This window comes from Portunus trituberculatus, chromosome 13 (assembly GCF_017591435.1).
Source record: "Portunus trituberculatus isolate SZX2019 chromosome 13, ASM1759143v1, whole genome shotgun sequence".
NCBI classification, from domain to species: domain Eukaryota; kingdom Metazoa; phylum Arthropoda; class Malacostraca; order Decapoda; family Portunidae; genus Portunus; species Portunus trituberculatus.
In genome coordinates, this window is record NC_059267.1 from 746837 (window position 1) to 763617 (window position 16781).

Here is a 16781-nt window from a genome sequence, read left to right on the forward strand (position 1 = left end):
ATGGAACGTGAGACTAGTCACATATAAAGATAGAAACAAGCGAGCAGCTGCCCTCGAGACCATATGTGATGAAATAAAAAAGATCGGCAGTGCCTCAGTTGATGACAAAAAAAGAAAATAGATAAACTTCGCAGCCAAGACAGACGAGAGCTTGCACACAGCCCGGCCGACCGCTGTCTTTCGCTGTTGTCCGAGCTTGACTGGGGCAGATAAAACTACATGTGGACAAGCAGTCTGTTGTGTCAGCGGAGTTTGCCCGATAGTGGGCTGTGTTCGACGAACTTTATCCTATCGTGTGGATGGGCCTTAATACTTGATTAGTACATTACTGAGAAAGAAAAGCTGGATGGTGCATCACTAGCAGCAAAATAAAAAAAAAAAATAAATAAATAAAATAAAATAAATAAGTAGATAAATAAATAGATAAATAAATGAATAAATAGATAAATACATGGATAAATAAAAAAGAAAAAATAGAAAATGAAAGAATAAGAAGATTATGGAGTTAATGGGCAGACTGGGAGAGAATAGCAATGTAATCGCCGCTGGGCGAATGTAGTATTCAGGATGACAAAACGACCCAGTCGTTTACTCGCTTTAATGCGGTTAACCTGCATGACAATCAAGTTGACACCAGTATGAGGAATATTGAAATGTAAACAAAAGCCTGCAAAATAAGACATATAGCCATCATAATAATAATTGATTATTTAATACAACATACAGGCAACGTAAGGATAACCGATATAAACATCATGATGTACCAGATAATTCTTAATGCCCTACTTATACATAATCGTTGACACAGTGATAAGTAACATGAATCATGAACAAATCAGTATCATGAACAATGACACGAAGGCAATAAAAATACGTGTATTGTAACTCACAGTGTAATAGCAATTAATGTCCTTATCTATCCTACGCGCAGCGTCATCAGTCTTTGCACATAAACAATCCTCTCACTACCTCTCTGCATTTAAGTTAACCTCCGTACATCTTCACTACTGTTATTTACTGATATATTTACTAATGTTCATATTTCCTAAATACTACAAGTTATGAAAATTAATTATTCGCTTATTACTTAGCATCCTCTATCGCCAGCAGCCTCACATCACAGTGTGAGGCACCACGACTGGCGACTACAAGCAGTATTAGACATACTCATGAAGTTTGTCACCTGAGATTGAATGTCCACACAGCAATTCCTCAAACACTGAAAAAGCGTTTGCTGCGTATTTCCAGCTGAGGTCTACATAGCAAGTGTAATCTTGAATTGGTGACCTCTCGTCCTGTGCGTGGAGGATTGGATAAAGACGGCTTATTTCGTCTTCAGAGAGGTAATAATGTATTCCTTGCAGACTCCTTGAATCTTCCTTTCAACAGCCTGTCACTGCTAATGAGACGCGGCACACACTGTTACATAGAAATGAGATTTTGATAGCAATGATCACATGATTGTAAAGTCTTTATGTTATTCTTTGCGTGTTTATTGATTATCAGTGTGACATTCCTTTTGTTATAACCTCGATAATGTTTTCTGTACCCTTAATGTTATCTTTTAGAAGTGAGAGGTGTGATAAAGAGATCGTAATGATGGAGTGATTATTATCTACCTACTTATCTATATACATATCTACCTATCCATGAAATTATGCAAAAGTAAGTAACAGGGACGCATTAATTCTTTTAGCTTCCCATATTTTCTCTATGTTCGTGTGTACTGTGTGTGGACGGATCAGCATGACTAGTGTTTGTATGCAGGGTTGACATAAGCTGTAGCATGCGGCGTCACTACATAAGCATCGTAAGTAGAGTTGGAGATGGCTCGGGGCTTGGTCTGTGTGCTTCTGCTGTCCTTGGCCACACTGGCGCTCTTCGTCTTAGTAACGCCTGCTGGCTCAGTGACATGGTTCCACGGCTGCACTTTCCCAGACGCGAAGCCCAAATAGAAGAGAGCGTTGGCCACATAGATTCCCGCGGCGATGTAGAAGACTTTGTTCCACTGCTCGAATGTTTGCTGCCGAGCAGAGAGCAAGGTGAACCTTAAACCTTGAGTATACACACACACACACACACACACACACACCGCGTAGTGTAGTGGTTAGCACGCTCGACTCACAATCGAGAGGGCCGGGTTCGAATCCCGGTAAGCGGCGAGGCAAATGGGCAAGTCTCTTAATGTGTGGCCCTTGTTCACCTAGCAGTAAATAGATACGGGATGTAACTCGAGGGGTTGTGGCTTCGCTTTCCCGGTGTGTGGAGTGTGTTATCTGGTCTCAGTCCTACCCGAAGATCGGTCTATGAGCTCTGAGCTCGCTCCGTAATGGGGAAGACTGGCTGGGTGACCAGCAAACGACCGAGGTGAATCACACACACCGCGTAGTGTAGCGGTTAGCACGCTCGATTCACAATCGAGAGGCCGGGTTCGAGTCCCGGCGCAGCGAGGCAAATGAGCAAGCCTCTTAATGTGTAGCTCCTGTTCACCTACCCGAAGATCGGTCTATGAGCTCTGAGCTCGCTCCGTAATGGGGAAGACTGGCTGGGTGACCAGCAGACGACAGTGGTGAATCACACACACACACACACACACACACACACACACACACACACACACACACCTGGTTCTTGGTGAGTGAGCCCGCGATGAGGGGCCCCACCCAGCTAGGAATAGTGCCCATAGCGTTAGTCATCCCGAAGAGAGTGCCGGCGAAGTTAGGCGCTATATCGATGTGATTGACCATGAAGCCAGTGTAGATGCCGCCCTGTAGCGTGGTGGCCAGTGTGAAGAGAGCGATGGTGCTGGTTCTGTCACAGTGCAGGAAGGTGATCCCCATGAGGCACGCCGCGGGGCCGAGCTGGGCTGCGGCGAAGCAAGGCAAGAGAGTGATTATAAGGGATCAAAGGAGAATACAAAGCACTGCAAGGGAGTATAGTGAATAGATATGAACTTTAATGAGTAATCTGGAAGTATAAGGGTCTAGAAAAAGTCACAGGGTGTTGCAAAGGATTGGAAGAAGATATACCGGGGATTGCAAAGGATCATAAGGAATAATGAGAGATTTGAAAGCATTGCAGTCGGTTTTTGACAGTATATGGGGACTACAGAAGATTTTTGAGTATTACAAAAGATTACTATAGTTGATTACACATGCATTACTGCTACTACTACTATTACTATTACTACTACTTGTATTACAACTTCTACTTACATATAGTGTTGGCTGTCTTCCTCACAACCTCGGTGGAAGCAATGTTCTTCTGAATGACCGTGTCCCCGACCTTGCTGATGATCAAGCTGAAGATCCACATCCCCAGGTAGGGCAAAGCGTTCAGTACCGCGTTCTGGGGGAGTGGTCATGGTAGTGATGGTGGCGGTGGAGGAATGATGATAATGATAAGAATAGTGATGATAAGAAGAATAGTAGTAGTAGTGGTAGTATACATGCAGTAGTATTAAGAGAAGTAGTATGAAAGGAAGCCAAACATATAATAATAATTGTTACTTATTTGTTATTTACGTAAAAATAAAGGAGGAGAAAGTGAAGGAAATAGCAATTACTTACCAGACAAGAAGGAAGAGGAAGGTAAACATAAACATCATTATGAAAAAGATAAATAAATAAAAAAAAAAAAAAAACAGCGACACCAGCACCACCACTACCAACACCAGCAGCAGCACCACCTCACCGATTTGATATCCTGGAGCAGCATTGTCTTCATGTAGCTAGGCATCTCGGTAAGCAGCGTGAAGAAGCCCCAGTTGTTACCCATGTTGGAGAAAAGTATGGCCCAAAAAGGGAGGGAGGTGAGCGCGGCCCGCAGCGGTACTGGAGGCGGCTACACACACACAGAGAGAGAAAGAGAGAGAGGTAACTTGTTATATACATCAGTCTTAATCCTTTCAGTATCGTGACGCGTTTTCCTATTCATTCCGGTTACTATTTGGTGATCTGATACAGTTTCAGAAACTTATGTAAGAGATTAAGATTGTGAAGACTATGGCTATTAATCTTCTGACCTCCATAGACCTTTCCTGATGCAAATAAAATCATCTAATCATAGCTAAAAACTAAAGGTAAAAATGAGTCCCAGTACTGCAGGAGTTAAATGCATATGTACCCATTCTCCCTCTTCCCTCTTCCTTACCTTCCTGTCTTTGTCGTCCCCAATAGCTGCAATAATGTACTTCTTCTCTGCGTCTGTAATCTTGGTGTCCACGTAGGGACTGTCGGCCACCAGCATGAACCAGGCGAAGCACCATACCAGGGTAATACAGCTCTGCACGTAGAATACAGACTCCCACCCAAGGGAAGTGATGAGAGCGGAGGACAGAGGGTAAGCCACCACCGTACCCGCCTGTGAACCTGCCAGCGAAGAGATGATAGTGTAAAGAATTCTGAAACATTCTTGTCTCGCACCATCTCCAGTTTGAAAAGGCTCTATAAAGTGACACGGGTTTTCGGTGTATTTTCATGGTTTGTGTATATAGTGTGAATATAATGTAGTGTATAATAGTGTGAAGCATTCTGAAACACTCTTGTCTCGCACCACCTCCAGTTTCAAAAGGCTCTATAAAGTCACACGGGTTTTCGGTGTAGTTTCATGGTTCATACGCCAGATTATCAATATTTCTTCCTTATTAAGCACTTCAATACTGGGACCTTGAGATTTGTGTACGATTAGACCATTTTGTTTACATTAGGAAAGATCTATGGAGGTCAGAAGCTTAATGGCCAGGGTCTTCACTATCTTAATCCCCTACATGAGTTTCTGAAGCTGTATCAAGACAGTGTTTTCCCAAATGACGCTGCAGAATCCTAACTAAACCAGCTCTCTTAAAAACCAGTGGTACTTTGCACTGCAGCCTGTTAATAGTAATGGAGATAAGACGCCAAAACCTTTGTAACTTATGATAACGAGTAGCATCTTGACTTGATAATTTTAATCACCTCTAACGACATTCAGAATATGATAAGACTGAGGCCGTGGCATTGAAAGTGTTGAGAAAATAGTGTTAAGATTACTTTAGGATTAGTCATGCGTCTTAAAATCAACCCCCTTCATTATACCAGGACACGTTTCCATATTCATTCTGCTTACCTCAGCTTCAGAAACTCATGTGGGGAATTAAAAAAAGTTAAGATTCTGACCAATAATCTTCTGATCTCTATAGACCCTTCCTAGTGTCAATGAAATGGTCTAATCGTACACAAATCTCAATGTAAAAATGTCTCAGTACTGAAGGGGTTGATTTTAGATAATGTTAAATTGCTAGTTGAGATGAGACACTTGTGCAGGCGAACGTGAGATGAGAGGAAGAGGTGTTGCAGTAGCAGGAGTAGCGATGATGGTAGTGGTAGTAGCGGTGGTGGTGGTGGTGGTGCCAGAAGAAAGTTACCTGCATATATAATGGTGGAGAGCGTGGAGCGTTCTTTTGGCGGGGACCAGGTAGAGAGAAGGGCGTGCGTGGAGGGAAAAGTGGCGCCCTGAGACAATAGCAAAAAACATACATGTTAGTTTATGTTAACCCATTCAGCACCATGCCGCGTTTTCATATTCATTCTGGTTACTATTTGCCGATTTTATACAGCTTCAGAAACTTATGCGAGGATTAAAATAGTAAAAACTCTTGCCATTAATCTTCTGACTTCAATAGACCCTTTCTAATGCAAATAAAATAGTCTAATCGCAACGAAAAATCATGGTAAAAATGCTTCTCGGTACTGAAGGGGTCAAGTGACTTTTCTTATCTTTTACTAGAGTACGCACATACTTCAGAAATGCCGAGCAGGATCCTGTTGGCAATGAGCGGGGCAGCGTTGGCCCGAGCGGTGAAGGGAATCAGCAGAGAGAGGAGGCTAGCGGCTGTCAGCGCTCCGCCAAACACTCGCCGCGCCCCAAACAGCTCGGCTATCCTTCCTCCTGTGGGCAGAGCGGGACAGATGGACACAGGTGAAGCTTGAGGCCATAGTGACACGTACTGCTTCATTATTATACTCTCTTATGACCACAGCAGCAAAAAGAGAAGGAAAATATAGAACTATGGCTCGTATTCTTAAACGCTTCTATGCTTCACCTTCACTATTTCAAAAGGCTTTTATCAAAGTTGACACGAGTTTTTAAGATATTTTTACGGTTCTAGAGGCAGAGTGACAAAATTTCTACATTATTAACTGGAGAAATACACTTGAAAACCACGCTAATAATTTCTGAGACCTTGGAAAATAGTCGTGATAAAAGAGCAAAGCGTTTCTGAACACAGACCATGTTGCAAAATGAATCACAAAATCAGTCCTTCTCTTCCTCCTTCTCCTTTTCCTCCTCCTCCTCCTCCTCCTCTTCTTATTCGTCACGGGGCACTTACCTGGTATTTGAGTCCAAAGGTAGCCCATGAAGAAGGAGCTCGTGATGAGGCTTTGGGTGAACGCGTCCCATTGAAACTCCCCCTCCTTCAGAGAGAGAGAGTGAGGATGGGGGGAGGGGAGCGAGTGGTTAGTGTGCAGTATGTTAGGCTCATTAAATAAAAAGAACCTAGTTACTATATAGAAATTTAGGTCTATTGCCGTACGAAATGTAGTAGTAGTAGTAGAAGTAGTAGTAGTAGCAGCAGTAGTAGTAATAGTAGTAGTAGTAGTAGTAGTAGTAGTAGTAGTAGTAGTAGTAATATCTATACGAATTAGTCTACAACTTCAATTATGTCCTTCACTATCACTGAGACTACAAAGAACATCACTACGGAGCAATCAGTCAACCAGGAACCAAAGAACACCGAAGGAAGCCCCTCTTTTTTACCTGCTCCTCGCCATGGCCTCCGCTGTCCGTGTAGTTACAGATCTCCTTGGCTGAATTGTTTCCCTGAGAAGCGTTGGCGTCAACCTTCACCATGGCCACGATAGTCAGGTTGATGTTGACACGCAGCATGTAGTTACACACCATGCCCAGGAAAGCCATGATCGCCACCAGATACCGCCGCGGCAGATACCCTGACGAAGGAGGGACAGAAATAGGTGTAGAAAGAATACAGGAGGAATAAACAGCACATACCCTGATGGAGGAGAAGCAGAAGGAGGTGTAGAAAGGAACAGAGGAGGAAAAACACCATATAGATTGACGGAGGAAGAACAGGAGGTGTAGAAAGGAACAGAGGACGAATGAGCAGCATATAAACTGACGAAGGAGCAGAAGGAGAAGGTGTAGAAGGAACAGAAGAAGAATAAGAAGCATATAAACTGACGGAGGAGGAACAGAAGATGTAGAAAGGAACAGAGGACGAATAAGCACAATATAACCTGACGGAGGCCCAGAAGGAGGGAATTCACAAAGAAACACGCAAGTTTAACCTATCCAAGGAAAAAATATCACAGGAAGCTTAAAGAGTCCATTACCATCATCGTTAAAGCAAAACAACACCAATCTTGTTTTTTGTTTACCTTGTTCCTTTAGCGAGGGGCTCTCCATTATGAGACGGCTGGAGGAGACTAGTTACTGTGGTAGGCTTAAAGCTTGGAAGGCTGGCACACAGAAGCAGGAAGGCAGGCAGGCAGGGCGCGTGTTGCAGATTTAATAAGTCTTTCAAAAGTGTGTGTGTGTGTGTGTTTCACTGTTTGATCTGCTGCAGTCTCTGACGAGACAGCCAGACGTTACCCTACGGAACGAGCTCAGAGCTCATTATTTCCGATCTTCGGATAGGCCTGAGTGTGTGTGTGTGTGTGTGTGTGTGTGTGTGTGTGTGTGTGTGTGTGTGTGTGTGTTTTCAACACTGTTAGTAACAACTTTTATCTATTTCATTTCATTTATCTTTTTATTAAATCTCGTATTTTGTAGTGAATATTCTGTTCTTGAAGGGAAATATTCTTTGGGTATTATATTGTCAGATGAATTATTATCACTACTACTACTACTAGTACTTTTACTACTACTACTACTACTACTACTACTACTACTACAACTACCACTATTACTACTACTACTACTACAATGACCAACTTTGCTCGCTGATACTGCTGGTACTATTCCTGTTACAACAACAACTACTAATCATAACAGTCTTCTCACACTTACATCACCAGCAGGCCTTCTAAATACCCACAAACAACGAATGACACACAGGTCCAGCTTAACTCTACCCTGCCACACACACACACAGCGCAGTAGAACACACAACACAAGGATAATGTTCTGGTAGTGTTAGTATCTCGTCTCCTCGTCTCTGTCTGTCACGCTTCTACCTCTAGTTAGCCTCCGTTTCCGTGGTATCTGTTGAGTGTCACGATTAAAGTAAAGATAAGTGATGTTTGAGTGGTAAACCATTATCGAGTGACATTGTCGAGTGACGTAATGATCTCAGGTGTTGATGGGAAGTGTGTGTGTGTGTGTGTGTGTGTGTGTGTGTGTGTGTGTGTGTGTGTGTGTGTGTGTGTGTGTGTGTGTGTGTGTGTGTGTGTGATTCACCTCGGTCGTCTGTTGGTCACCCAGCGAAGGTGAAGGGGAGAGAGAGAGAGAGAGAGAGAGAGAGAGAGAGAGAGAGAGAGAGAGAGAGAGAGAGAGAGAGAGAGAGAGAGAGAGAGAGAGAGAGAGAGAGAGAGAGAGAGAGAGAGAGAGGAAAGTTTTTATTCTGTAACAAAGGCTCAATAAAACAAAATAGTCCTTCTTGTAAGTCACCGTGATCTCTCTCTCTCTCTCTCTCTCATGATGACATTCGATAACATATGCGATTTAAAAAGCACAAGTCAACTGTTTAGCACTTGGACCGTTCGTGATAAGGTGTAGATAACAATTGACTCTAAAAAACTCGTTGTCAGTGAAGAGAGAGAGAGAGAGAGAGAGAGAGAGAGAGAGAGAGAGAGAGAGAGAGAGAGAGAGAGAGAGAGAGAGAGAGGGAGAGGGAAAGATGGGGAGATGAGAGAGAGAGAGGAGAGAGGGAGAGGTGGAGAGAATGAAATCATGAAAAATAATAAATGAAAATCAAGTCGAGAGTTTACAGTTAGTAGTGATGGTGGTGGTGGTGGTGGTAATGATATCAGTAATGGTGGTGATAGTAGTAATAATGATGGTAGCTGGTGTGGTGGTGGTGGTGGTGGTGGTAATGGTAGCAGTTGTGGTGGTGGTAGTAGTGGTGGTAGGAAAAGTAACACACATCAAATCATGGCAGCTTCTTTTAATAATTTGAAGACAAGCGCGTCTCATCATCGATCATAGAAAAAAAAATAGTAATAATAATAATAATGATAATAATATTAATAATAATAATAAACCAAAACAATGAAAAATAATAGATAAACAAAAATGGATAAAAATAAAAGTACCATAACTATTAGTAGGAACAGGAAACATTACGTCACTACAATGGGTTCAATTAATTCAAGCTTTGGAATTAACACAACGACGCTTCACTTGCCTCGTAGTATTGTAATAGCACCAATATACTTCTTAAACCTCTCTCTCTCTTTCTCCACACGCACACACACACACACACACACACACACACACGTATTCAGAAACGCCTTTCCTTCTCACAACGACAATTTTTTCAAGGCCATAGAGACAACTAGCTGAGTTTTGAAGACAGTTTCTCTTTTTAATAAACTAGATATCTTGCCCATCCATCACCATAACCATAAAAATATACTCTTAAGAACACGAGTATCTTCAACAGGAGTCTTTGGAAAGCAGTGATGGTCAGAGAGCAAAGCGTTTCAGAATTCTGGCCACACACATACATGGGCGGCTGCTGAAAAAAACATATTCAGACACCACTATTTCAAAAGGCTCTAGTTCAGGTGACACACGTTTTGAAGGGTGTCTTTATGGCTCCAGTGACAAATGAACAAGGTTACTGCACAACTGACAGGAGAAACACCCTCAGAAACCCGGCTTGTGATCTTTGTGTCCCTCGAAAATAGTCGTGGTGAGAGAGAGGAGAGTTTCAAAATATGGACCTTAGTAAGACCGACCTAAGATTGATTTTTTATTCGTTATTCTGTTGTTTTATTACTTTGGTGAGTGGTGCAGTGTTGCCAGGCCAGCGACTCACCATTCACACAATTCCTTTCCGGGAATTGTGAAGATTGGTGAATTTATCTTTATTTTTAAGATTACTGACGAGGCTGTGTGTGCGCCAGAGAGAGAGAGAGAGAGAGAGAGAGAGAGAGAGAGAGAGAGAGAGAGAGAGAGAGAGAATTATACATACTAGTCTGGTTCGATATGTTTTTCTTTGACTTCTGGATTTGATTGAAAAAGTTCGTTCGTTGACAGACTGATGCATAGATAGACAGACAGACAGACAGGCAAAGGGAAAAAGCTGTTGGATTCGTTCGTTACATCATCGGAAATGCTGAGAGAGAGAGAGAGAGAGAGAGAGAGAGGAAGGGATAGCTAGGATTAAGATAGTAGTTGTAGTAGTAGTAGTAGTAGTAGAAACATCTCCGGTCGGTTTTAAGGATGCCGATCACTTGAGAATTTTTCGTCTCCTTCTTAGGCCTCTTCCTGCACGTCCTCCTCCTCGAAGTCCTCCTCGTCGTCCACGGTGGCCTCCTGGTACTGCTGGTACTCGCTCACCAAGTCGTTCATGTTGCTCTCCGCCTCCGTGAACTCCATCTCGTCCATGCCCTCTCCAGTGTACCAGTGGAGGAAAGCCTTACGCCGGAACATAGCTGTAAACTGCTCAGAAATTCGCTTGAAGATCTCCTGAATGGCCGTTGAGTTTCCAATGAAGGTAGAGGCCATCTTGAGCCCCCTCGGCGGAATGTCACACACCGCAGTCTTCACGTTGTTGGGGATCCATTCCACGAAGTAAGATGTGTTCTTGTTCTGGATATTCAGCATCTGTTCGTCCACTTCCTTCATGGACATCTTGCCTCGGAACACGGCGGCCACGGTGAGGTAGCGGCCGTGGCGGGGGTCGCACGCTGCCATCATGTTCTTGGCGTCAAACATCTGCTGGGTGAGTTCTGGTACGTTGAGGGTTCTGTAGGACACGGCTTTGCGGGCTGTGAGCGGCGCGAATCCTGGCATGAAGAAGTGGAGACGCGGGAAGGGCACCATGTTGACAGCCAGTTTGCGCAAGTCGGCGTTGAGTTGACCAGGGAATCGCAGGCAGGTGGTGACGCCGGACATGGTAAGGGAGACGAGATGGTTCAGGTCGCCGTAGGTTGGGTTCTGAAGCTTGAGCGTTCTGAAGCAAATGTCGTAGAGAGCTTCGTTGTCAATGCAGTAAGTCTCGTCTGTGTTCTCAACCAGCTGGTGGACTGACAGGGTGGCGTTGTAGGGCTCCACCACGGTGTCTGAGACCTGAGGGGCGGGAATGTGTAAGTGTAAGGCGAGGCAGACACTAGGAAACACAAGACTCAATTTGTTAGTTGCTTTAAGCGCTTCAGTACTGGGACGCATTTCTACCTTAAGTTTTAGGTATGATTAGAGGATTTCATTTACATTAGAAAGGGTCTATGGAGGTCACAAGTTTTATGGCCACAGTCTTCACTATTCTAATCCCCACATAGGTTTCTGAAGCTGTATAAAGTTACCAAATAGTAAGCATTTCAATAAACTGATGTTACGATTCGGTGGTTCGCTACTCATTTGGGACTCCCTACAAAGAGAACATTCTGAAACACTTCACCTACACCTTCATTATACCTTGAAAAAGTTCTCATTGAACTTGCATGATCTTTTAAGTGTGTTCTTATGGTCACATTGATAGATTAACAAGACTTATACATTACTAACGGGAGAAATACTCTTGATAACCCGGCTAATCATCGGTAGACATGGAAAATAGTCGTGGTGACAGAACAAGGCATTAACACACACACACACACACACACATACCTTAGGGGAGGGCACGACAGAGTAGGTGTTCATGATCCTGTCTGGGTATTCCTCTCGGATCTTGGAAATGAGAAGCGTGCCCATGCCGGAGCCAGTGCCGCCGCCGAGGGAGTGTGCCAGCTGGAAGCCCTGCAGACAGTCACAGTTCTCGGCCTCCTTCCTCACCACATCCAACACGGAATCCACCAGCTCGGCGCCCTCAGTGTAGTGTCCCTTCGCCCAGTTGTTACCAGCGCCGCTCTGACCTGCAGCCAAACAAACACAATAAAGATATAAGGCAAGTAATAAATCACGCTTATCTGTATACTGAAACGCTTTGCTCTCTCACCATCACTGCTTTCCAAAGGCTCCAGATAAGGCACTCGTGTTTTAAACAATATTTCTATGGTTCTGGTGATAGATTGGCAAGATTTCTAGTTTATTAAAAGGAGAAGCTGTCTTGGAAACCCGGATAGTTGTCCCTGTGGTCTTAGAAAATTGTCGTGATGAGAACTATTTCCTTGCCATCTCTTGCAATCATGTTTAGTCTTCCTTCTCCCTTAAGACTGTTAATCACGTGCTATCAAGAGGAGTCATTTTGATCTCAGTAAGCAACCACGAAGCCTTGGAATAGAAACTTAAACAAACAGCCAAGCAAGGAAGGTCTGCTGCTACCATCAAGCAGGTGAAAGGAGAAAGCGGCGCTGATGGTGACCTACAAGATAACCCGCTCTGCTGCTCACCGTAAACAGCGGAAAGAATGATTGACTGATCACGTGGGCGAGTAAACAAACCATCTGGGGCTGCGGGACTGTCACTGACCCGACCCTTGACTCATAGCGCACCGGGGACTGACTCTCTAACTTTCCAAAGATGCAAATCGCCCAGCGTAAACAACCAACTGCCTCACTGAACACTCTAAGACGCTTTTATAAACCCATCATGTGAAGAATGCTCCTGTGTGGAAAAATGCGCCTTTATTCTACCTGTAATTAGATGTAATGTATGGAAATGTGCGTGTTCTTGTCTGGCTCACATGTAACGAATGGACAGAGGAGAAACTTTCGTCTTTATTGTTCTTCACCTCTTGCTTTAGATTGGCGTAAACTTTGTAATGCCGTGTATGACCCTGTGTTTCTTCCTTCCTTTGACTTGAACTTTTTTTTTATCGAGAGGAAGACTCCAAGACACTTATCGTCGAGTTTAGGATGATTCTTTTGACCTTTGAGGATTGCATGGCACCTCAATTGACCTTTTCTTAGTTCTGTTTGTTGCTGTAGGTCAGTGTCTTACATAAAACAAAACAAAAATCAGTCCCGTCCTGGCCAACACACTTTTTTTTATTTTATGTAGGGGAGAGGCCAGCCAAGGGCAACATAATATTTAAAAAAAGGCCCACTTGAGTGCTGGTTCCTTAAAAGAAAATAAAAGAGATATCCAAAATTAAGGAACCTACTTTGAATCTCCCTCTCTATAGCCCCTCTCGTCTACCACTCACACTCACCGAACACGAAGTTGTCTGGTTTGAAGAGCTGTCCGTAGGGTCCCGCTTTGACTGAATCCATGGTGCCTGGCTCGAGGTCCACCAAGATAGCCCTGGGTACATAGTGCTGGTAGCTGGAGCCCTCGTTGAAGTACACATTGATCCTCTCCAGCTGAAGCTCCTCAATGTCTCTGCTCACCTGCTGGTACTGTCCGTTGGGGTCGATGCCGTGCTCGTCACTGATAATCTCCCAGAACTGTGAAGGAGCCAGTGTGTTAGGCAGAAGAGGAAGACAACCTAAGATATATGACTACACATCAGAGGCAGTTCTAACCAATGACGGTTGACATGAAAAAAAGATTGAGAAATATTACATAAGAATACAGGAAGGAGAACTGCTTCACCACGTAGGGAGAAGATAGGGAGAAGACTATACGCGTCTGGTCAAAGTGTGTGGTAGTGTATAGTGTGTTACGTGTTGGAATTATGGATGTGGGAAGGCTGAAACTGTACAGAAGTGTGTGTGTGTGTGTGTGTGTGTGTGTGTGTGTGTGTGTGTGTGTGTGTGTGTGTGTGTGTGTGTGTGTCATCATCGTATAATCTAATTGTTCGTCTGTGTGAGCTGTGTGTTTCACCCCCCCTTAAAATCTCTCTCTCTCTCTCTCTCTCTCTCTCTCTCTCTGGCCATAAAAGGAGAGACGGGCAACCCACGCTTACTGAACCACATCGGCCGCCCACACTGCCCACACCTACACCCACACGGCAGCGCCCTCGCCCCTGGCCATCGTGGGCGTACCGCTCTCTCTCTCTCTCTCTCTCTCTCTCTCTCTCTCTCTCTCTCTCTCTCTCTCTCGAAATTAGTTTTAAAAAGGCAGATTAAGCGCACGTGTGTTTGTGAGTGAGTGTGTGTGTGTGTGTGTGTGTGTGTGTGTGTGTGTGTGTGTGTGTGTGTGTGTGTGTGTGTGTGTGAGTGTGTAGGAGTGAGTGTGTAGGAGCAGCAGGTGTAGAAAGACGAGCGACGGGGCTCAAATATGGAAGTTGTCCTTGGTGTGTGTAGTGAGAGGGTGTGTGTGTGTGTGTGTGTGTGTGTGTGTGTGTGTGTGTGTGTGTGTGTGTGTGTGTGTGTGTGTGTGTGTTGGAGGGAGGCGGGGTGAAGTTAGGTTAAGAAGGTGAATCATACACAGGTAAGGTAAGGTAAAGTGTGTGTGTGTGTGTGTGTGTGTGTGTGTGTGTGTGTGTGTGTGTGGCTGACAATATAGTTTTAAAACGTTATGTAATGTGTTTAAATGTCTACCAAACACACACACACACACACACACACACACACACACACACACACACACACACACACACACACACACACACACTTAACTACTTAAATTTTCCTTTTAATACTAAATTACAGACGAGAAAGAGAGAGAGAGAGAGAGAGAGAGAGAGAGAGAGAGAGAGAGAGAGCGCGATGGAAAGTAGAGGTCAAACAAGATTATTAGATACATATATAAATCTCCCTCCCTCTCTCTCTCTCTCTCTCTCTCTCTCTCTCTCTGTCTAAGTACCACAACTTATCACAAACAGCCTTGTAATACCCAACTTAATGTTCTTTTGTTCCTCCTTTGTGTTCTGTTGTGTTGAAGTATTATTGCGTGCAGGAGTGAGCTACATTAACACACACACACACACACACACACACACACACACACACACACACACACACACACACACACACACACACACACGTATACAATGCACGCAAGGGTTACTAAATGTCTTTCTCTATGTGTTTTCATCCTTCCTCCTTCACTAACCTTCCTTTTCTACTTGTAATAACGAATACACAGGTGGATTTGTGTACCCTTAGCTTGACTCGTTTGTTTGAAAGTGAATTATGACCAGGTGATGATGTCTCGTATTCCCAAACACTTCTGCACTTCACTTCCACTATTTCAAAAGGCTTTATCTAAATTTACATGAGTTTTTTTTAAGGTGTTTTTGCAGTTTTAGAGGCAGAGTGACAAGATTTCTACATTATTAACTGGAGAAACACTCTTGACAACCCCGCTAATCATCTCTGTGGCCTTGGAAAATAGTCGTGGTGAGAGAGAGCAAAGCGTTTCTAAATACGGACCTTTTAAAATGTTTTGTTTATATTTCATCTGCTTTTTCAGCCTTCTGCTTCAATAACTTTCATCTTTGAGTGCTAGAAAGAACGCAGGGTTGAATTATCTTAGTTATTCTGCTTCGTTTGTCAGGAAAGAGTGTGCTATGTTGGTGAGAAGCTGAGGAAGGAGTGGTGGTGGTGCTGGTAGTGGTGATGGTGATGGTAGTGGTGATGGTGGTGGTGGTGGTGGTGGCGGTGGTGGTGGTGGTGGTGGTGGAGCCTCAGCGACCCACATGAGTGCCAAACATGGTCAGGTCACAGCGGACAGAAGGTGACCTGTTCTTTCACAATGGGGCATGGAAAAGTTGCTACTACGACTACCACCATCACCACTACTACTACTGCTACTACTACCACCACCACAACTACTGCTATTACTACTATTACTACTACTACTACTACTACTACTACTACTACTACTACTACTACTACTACTACTACTACTGTTGCTGCTATACCACCACCACCACCACTACTACTACTACAGTCACCTCCACTATTCCTATTACTACTACTACTACTACACACATACTACTACCACCACCACCACCACCCCGTGTCAAAATATCAATGTTATGGAGCCGTGGCAGTCATAACAGAGCTCCGGGTCAGACTAATTATTATTGGTGCCGGTGAAGCAGAGCGCCTTAATTCCTGAGGTGGGGCAGCGGGCGCCTTTCCTCCGTCACGATTAGCGGGTTTGGTCAATTACTGATTAGAGCAAGTAGGGTAATTTTGGTGGGACGTATTGCACAGGGTAAAAATGGCATCTCTTGTGAGTCTCAGCCAACTCACTTCCTTGCTTATACTTTACTCTCTCTCTCTCTCTCTCTCTCTCTCTCTCTCTCTCTCTCTCTCTCTCTCTTTGACTAATTTCATGTTTTTTTTTTCATTTTATCTTTTATTTTGTTTTATTTCGTCTATTTATTTATTTTCTTTGTTTATTTTATGTTTGATTTTCTTATTTTCTTTTCTGTTTTTGTGTTTATCCTTCTTTTTATATTTTCCTTCAGTATTTTTCTTTTCTGCTATCCCTTCATTAAATTTTCTCAGCCCAAGAAATTCCTTTTCATAACTAACCATCATTTCCAGTCAAAATTTTAAGTTTTTACCCTTTCCATTCAACAAAAAGACTAAACTACTCACTAAACATCTATTAGAAATCCAAATTTAACCTAACTACAACCATAAACCACCGCCTTCCTGAGACCATGGAAAATAGCCGTGATGAGAGAGCAAAGCGTTTTTGAGCATGTTTTTATGGTTCTAGAGGCAGAATGACAAAATTTCTACAATACTAACGGGAAAAAACTCTCTTGGATATCC

At 43.6% G+C, this 16781-nt stretch overlaps 2 protein-coding genes and 1 long non-coding RNA gene across 3 annotated transcripts in view; 1 reads left to right on the forward strand and 2 right to left on the reverse strand.

Moving 5' to 3' along the window:
- The window catches only part of LOC123503077, a 24181-nt gene extending 13791 nt beyond the window's left edge, over positions 1 to 10390 (forward strand). The window contains exon 2 of the long non-coding RNA XR_006674313.1: positions 10128 to 10390. This is a non-coding gene — a long non-coding RNA (uncharacterized LOC123503077). The remainder of the gene's footprint in view (positions 1 to 10127) is intronic.
- Positions 585 to 7702, reverse strand: LOC123503068 (putative inorganic phosphate cotransporter). Its single transcript, XM_045252470.1, has 10 exons — positions 7437 to 7702; positions 6799 to 6989; positions 6371 to 6455; positions 5780 to 5928; positions 5405 to 5492; positions 4153 to 4370; positions 3694 to 3843; positions 3216 to 3348; positions 2625 to 2866; positions 585 to 2023 (listed from the first exon to the last, which is right to left on the reverse strand). The coding sequence occupies exons 1-10, from the start codon at positions 7462 to 7464 to the stop codon at positions 1751 to 1753; spliced, it is 1557 nt and encodes a 518-aa protein (XP_045108405.1). The 5' UTR covers positions 7465 to 7702; the 3' UTR covers positions 585 to 1750.
- Positions 9149 to 16781, reverse strand: part of LOC123503069 (tubulin beta chain-like) — a 9112-nt gene continuing 1479 nt past the window's right edge. Inside the window, exons 2-4 of the mRNA XM_045252471.1 lie at positions 13316 to 13550; positions 11833 to 12077; positions 9149 to 11295 (exon numbers count right to left, since the gene is read on the reverse strand). Of these exons, the coding sequence (XP_045108406.1) occupies positions 10480 to 11295; positions 11833 to 12077; positions 13316 to 13550 (1296 nt within the window). The 3' untranslated portion in view covers positions 9149 to 10479. The remainder of the gene's footprint in view (positions 11296 to 11832; positions 12078 to 13315; positions 13551 to 16781) is intronic.

What these genes read in the sequence shown, in the direction of transcription:
- LOC123503068 (XM_045252470.1), bottom strand. Translation starts at nt 7,464, where the DNA reads ATGGAGAGCCCCTCGCTAAAGGAACAAG. An exon ending in TCCTGCTCGGCATTTCTGAA is followed by an intron (nt 5,493 to 5,779) that starts GTATGTGCGTAC and finishes CTATTGTCTCAG; the next exon opens with GGCGCCACTTTTCCCTCCAC. An exon ending in GGGACGACAAAGACAGGAAG is followed by an intron (nt 3,844 to 4,152) that starts GTAAGGAAGAGG and finishes GTGTGTGTGTAG; the next exon opens with CCGCCTCCAGTACCGCTGCG.